At 51.0% G+C, this 6000-nt stretch overlaps 1 protein-coding gene across 1 annotated transcript in view; it reads left to right on the plus strand.

The window, feature by feature from the left end:
- Window positions 1–5339, plus strand: part of ADARB2 (adenosine deaminase RNA specific B2 (inactive)) — a 154998-nt gene extending 149659 nt beyond the window's left edge. Inside the window, exon 9 of the mRNA XM_036342469.1 lies at window positions 114–5339. Within this exon, the coding sequence (XP_036198362.1) occupies window positions 114–290 (177 nt within the window). The 3' untranslated portion in view covers window positions 291–5339. The remainder of the gene's footprint in view (window positions 1–113) is intronic.
- The last annotated feature ends 661 nt before the right edge of the window (window positions 5340–6000 follow it).

Here is a 6000-nt window from a genome sequence, read left to right on the forward strand (position 1 = left end):
AGGTGGAACCAGGAGCTAACGTTTGCTTGTCACGCTTGTGCGGCTGTGCCGTTCGCCTTGGGGCTCTGCCTCTGCTCGCTTCTCACTTGTCCTTTCTCACTCCTGTCCCACAGCTGAGCACGCGGATACCGAGCCACGGAGACACGCCGTCCATGTACTGTGAGGCCAAGCTGGGGGCGCGCACCTACCAGTCAGTTAAGCAGCAGCTGTTCAAAGCGTTTCAAAAGGCAGGCCTGGGCACCTGGGTGCGGAAGCCGCCTGAGCAGGACCAGTTCCTGCTCACCCTCTGAGCGGCTGCCCCGGGCTCGCGGACAGAGTGAGATGCCTGAGGAGGCCGGGCGGGCGTGAGGAGCAACGAGACTGTGCTGACCGGGTCTGTGCGTCCCTTGTCCTTTGGTGTTCCAGAAACACGCGAGCGTGCCATGTTCAGATGAGCAACTAGACTTGAAGTGCTGCTTCTCGATGGCTGCTCCCAGGCTGCTGGGACCACGCCCGCCCGCCACACCTACAGGCACGAGTGTGCTGGCTCCCTCTTCTCGGTGTGCCAGAGGGGACATGACTATTCCGGCTGCAGGGTCTGAGTTGCAGCCTCGAAAGGTGGCACCGGGGCATTGCCAGTTAGAAATGAACCTCAGGCACCGTTCGTTCCCTGTTCCCCTCCCCGACGCGCCGCTCGAGCGTTGCACTTGGTTCTCACTAGCACAAGGTTATAGACACTTCGAGATAAGCCACAAGTGAAGAGAAAAGCCATGGGCTCCTCCCCAAAGAAGCCAGTAAGAAGTCCTCTCGTTGTCATCATTCGTTTCGTGTTTTACTCTGTCTCCTTTCGAAAAGCATTTGGGATGCATGATCTTAGCTCCTAAAACAGGGCCAGAGAAGTGAGACCCCTGCTGCAGAGCAGAGGCACTAGATGTGACAAAACTGTCCCTGAACGTCCCAGGACCCGACTGTCCCAGGCGGTCCCGGCCCGTTGTGCCCTTCACTGCTCGGCGTCGCTGGCAGATAATGAGGCTTGAGCTGTATAAGGGCAGCCACCACCCCACTGCCTCCCGCCAGATAATGAGGAAACCCCATCCTAGACCAAATTCTGACTTGGGAACTAAATTGTTCTCAGAAAGCAAGCACCAGAAGCTTCCAAACAACCTTGACTCTGAGCTTGAGCACCCACCAACTCTCGGTTCCTTTAGGTTCCCCCTCAACATCTTGCATGACAGAAAGAATTCATTGAAAGCAGCTGTACAAATGCAGGAGGCAGGATCCTGTCCCCTCCAGAGCGGGCATCAGACGGCAGAGTCCTCCTCCACACGCTGGACGAGGCCAGGGCACCGTCCTGAGAGTGAGAGGCAGGATGGTACCCCTGGTCGTGCAAAGCGAGGTGCCCCCCCCCCCCAGTGTACTGTATCAGTCCGTACACCTGGACCTGTTACTGTGATCACTTGAGAGTCCATTTCTAACACCCTTCATGCTAGTTGACAGGTCTCTAGTTTCTCCAGTTACAAGCCCCATATCTGAACTCATTGTGCTAAGTAGCAAAGCTTAGTAGTAGCCACAGCTCTGGTATCGGGGCTGCCGACCAGGGTCCCAGCTGCACCCCTGGGGGAACACCTTGAGAACACAGGCTCCCATTTAACCCAGGAAACACGAGCATAACATCAGACTCTATATATTCTGGTACAAATTACAGATGTCATACCAGTGAGTCAAAAATGAAACAAATCGAATTGTAGGTAGTTGTTAAATGATAATAAGTAGTCTGGAAATAGAAGCTTTTCCTGGGATTTCATATAACGTCAAATTTATCCCTCGTGTTTTTTGGAAAGGAAAAGGGCACTGCAGTAGACGACTTCTTCAAGATAAAGTTTCAAAAGATATGAAAATGTTTTGCAAATATGGCTCACATTAGTCATTCATAAAAATTTAAATCTTAAGTTAGTACAAAAGCTGTGATAAAACGGCCAGTTTATATTATTAGTTTCTGATAATCTGATGTGTCATTAGGATGGGGGTTAAAGAACCAAAAGCCTTGAGAGCTGATTGATGACTTAGACTCTCAGCCGCAATATCTGGAGCCCCTCTCCGACAGCAGCAGGCGTGAGCGATCCCGGCTGGCGTCTGTGGCCTGAACCCAAGCTGCCAGCATCCTCACCTGCTGCCTGGAGAAGTGTGCTTCCGCTTTACACCAACTGCTCCAAATAGCACTCCCTCTCCTGTGAGGAGCGAGCACGGGCGGCAGCAGTCCTAACCGCCACAGGAGTGACGCCGGCGGGACCGACCTGCAAACCACACAGTGGGCCACCCTCACGGTCCATCCCAGGCCCCTGGATGGCATTCTCCTGCCCCACAAAGACCACGCCCACAGCTCCTGAACTGCACCAGTTTGGTCACAAGTCCTTTTGCCTACAGCTCCGGCTCTCTGGAAACAGCCCAAACTTGACTAAGCTAGAAACATCTTCTTCCGGAGAAAGCCACCCACGAACGTCGCTATACCCATTAGCACCAACATGCAGAGTCGTCTGCTGGGTCCGCAGGGACGCTTCAGAGGCAGAGATGAGGCTCTGCAGAGGTTTACAGAGAGAAGGTTCCAGTGTAGCGGGAAGTCTGTCCAACAGCCTGACACGCCACCGCAGAGGCACCTGTCGGTGAGCGGGAAGTGAAGAAGGAGCCCAGGGAGGAGGAGACACTAGCAGGCTGTGGGCACAGAAGGGGCAGCCAAGGTAGGTGCGCTGAGCCGCCCGGAAGCACCTGCCGAGAGCCCGGGCTCAGGGTGCTGCCCGGGAAGCATCTGGTGCAGCTGGAGGGGCGGTCATCAGCCCAGAGACAGAAGATCTTGCAGGGGAACCGAGGATTTCACTCTCTCTCTCTTCAAAGTTCCAAAGGACATCCCAACACTGCGTCAGGCCAGGTCTCCCCTGCATTTTCTAAATAGAAAATCTGAGGAATCCGAGTCCTGAGAGGAGCCCACATCCACCTGACCACCTGAGGTTTCCGTAAGGAGGACGAAACAGGAGCAGGTGGCGTGTAACGTTTAGTCACCCTGAAAATGTGACGAGCAAAACAGAGGGAAGATGGACAGACATAAAGTCAGGGTCTCCCCTGGTTACCCCGACCGCCCCCACCACCCATCTGAATTTGCCTCAGCATCACCATCCTGCATCACCAGTGGCTCCGTCCCTTGCTCACAACCTTCCCACGTTCTGTATGTATCGCTCTTTAGCGCTGATACTGAACTCCAAGTGCAAGCCACACCATCCTTATCTGCCTCCAGAGCACGTGTTGCTCTCCTGCTGGGGAGATAAACCCTGGGAGCTCCCCTGCCTGGCTCTCAGCCAAAGGGCTCGCCGGGGAGAAGGCCACGGGTCGCATGGGCTCGGCCTGCCCCACTCCAGCGGTGTCACAGCAACCTGTGACAGCGTGTTATGGGATTTAGGATTTCTTTGGTTCTGGTTTTTGCCAAGGAAAGGATTTGTGGGTCTGTAGCTATGATTTGTTTTTATTCCTTGTGGTTCTCTTTGAGTCTGTATATAGTTTTCTTGCCACCACTGGTTTTGTCTTGCTCCTCAGACACATCCAGTTGTGTTACTTGTCAAGCAAACACAGCTCATGGTTTTCCCACATAATTTCCTTTTCAGAAGAAGCTGTTCTTATCAATAAAGTTAAATGTGTGTTTTTTCCTTTAGTTTACTGTTTACCACACCTGGAGAGCCATAAACAGTAAATACATGGTATAGCAATGCCCAGAGTAGAAGAGATAGAGTATTTTGATGAAATCCTATTTTTAGATTATAAATTTTAAAATGTGTCTATATATCTTGTTTAAAGAATTTAAAAAGACATTTAAAACGTAGACACTTTTAATTTGGGGAAACTTCTACACCCATTTTTTAAAAGCCATTCTAATGACATCGTCTGTGCAATTGGCCCAAAATACAATAAATTTCACTTTCTAGTAGAGACCAATGGGAGTTCGGGACCGTCTCTCTGTGCCCCAGCACTGACTGCCAACTCAGCAAACCAGGTGGACCTGTGCTAGTTTCTCCACTGCCCTCCTGAGCAGAGTTCATAGAGCCCATCACTCCACCCAGGCTCAGGACAGTCCACACCGCTCACGTTCCCAGCTCTGAGTGCGTGTGGAGTTTGGGGTAGAGTGGGAAATTAGAAGCTGTGTTTCAGAAAGGGCTGTAACACCATCAGGCAGCATTTAGCTGGGACCAGACCCCTCTGCGGTCTTGCTGGCAGTTTATGCTCAGGCACAGTGATGAGACATGTGGGGTGCCCTCAGGACAGGGCAGAGGGCGGGACTGGCAGCCTGCAGAGCTAGGGACCACTTGCCGCTGTCCGTGGTCCTGACCTGGTTGCTGCCTGCGGCACTGCGTGTCTGGGGCCACTGGGATACTGTTGGCTCCTGTCAGATGCTCCCACAAATTCCAAATTGGGTGAAGGAGAGCAGACTGAAGGAGAGCAAGGATGCCAGCTGCAGAGTGATGGCTTTGGAAAACAAATGCAGCACCCGCGATTCTGGGAATCCAGACAGATATGTGACCATCATCCGCCCTGTGCACTTTTCCTCTCACCAATGCTGCTTCTCTGATTTTCTTTCTCATATTTCCTCTCCCTCCCCTTCCTGTTCCCTTTCTTATTGCCTATCCTTCCCTATCCAAACACCTCTGACTCCTGAGATTCAAGTCTCAGGCAGATGTCTGCCTTGAGCTCCACTCAGCTGATCTGTGAATCAGCTGGGCGCCCAGGACCAGGCAGGAGCCCCGTGTGACTTCTTGTCCAGAGGACTTTATGAGTTCTTTTCTGGGCTCCTGGACCATGCCCACTCGGTCTGACCTTCCACCAAAGGGGACCCTGATGGGCCACAACCCTAGAAGTTTAGACCAGAGGACACCACTCCTGCAGGGAACTGCAGACAGTATCGAACTCCGGAGAAAGAAATACCTTACTTCCCAACTCAGCATTTCAAAGTCAAGTCGGAGGGACCCAATATCCTCTAAGATACAGATAAAAGACCTGGGTTCTAGGGCCTCTTTTCACACAGGCACTAGATTTCTATCACTCTGCAGTGTGTGCATCAGTAAAGACAGAAGAAAAACACTAACCCAGCAGTGCCCAGTGAACTTTCCGCTAATTTTCAGCATTTTTTAAGCAAAATGAACTTAATGAATAGTATTCTTAAGAGAAGGTTTGTACATAAAAAGCATGACTGAATGGCAATATTGTACCAATGGATGTACATTTGTAATATTTGTAAAAAAAATCCAAAATCTTAAAATATGAATTTAGATATGTTAATTTTCCTCTAAGTTCTGTACATTGCACTTCAGTGATATCTGATAAGTGAATGTTTCTGTTAAGTGAATAAAAATATCAAGTAAAATTGTGTGCCTCCGTAGGTTGTTGAGCCTTTTTTCATCGATTAGCATTCGGGGAAACTCTGTCGAATACACTGTGTAGGTTTAGAATCCATGAAGAGTCCACCCATTCCAAAGAAATGGCACACCCCACCCTACAACCCTTTTCTTTTCATAATGATTGTGCCTGTTAGTGGATCCTGCCTGATGTTACCCTTGTAGATTTTATGTAAATGAACCACCGAAAATATCACAGGGCCTGGGAATAAAAGACCCCCCAAGCCCTGACTCAACTTCTATTAATTGCATAAAATGCAACAAATCTCTCAGCAGGTGACTTGGCCCCCCCAGTTTCCTCGCTGTTAAGTGTGGGGAACAGCCAGCCCGCTGCATCACGAGCGCATAGGGGGATGGGCGGTGTTGGGGTGCTTCCGGGCTTCGAGGCGTCGAAGAGAACATTGAGATGTTCAGTCTTCCGCCCAAACGTGCCCTCACACAGAACGCACAGGTGTGGCTTGATGGCTTCCTATAGGAGACAAGGCCAGATGGGCATTGGGCCATAAGAAACACCTAAAACCTCACTCAGAGTCCTCAGCTCCACTCTACAGCATGACGCAGGGAACTTCCCACCAACACGCATGGTCCC

Source organism: Myotis myotis, unplaced genomic scaffold, assembly GCF_014108235.1.
Source record: "Myotis myotis isolate mMyoMyo1 unplaced genomic scaffold, mMyoMyo1.p scaffold_m19_p_1, whole genome shotgun sequence".
NCBI lineage: Eukaryota > Metazoa > Chordata > Mammalia > Chiroptera > Vespertilionidae > Myotis > Myotis myotis.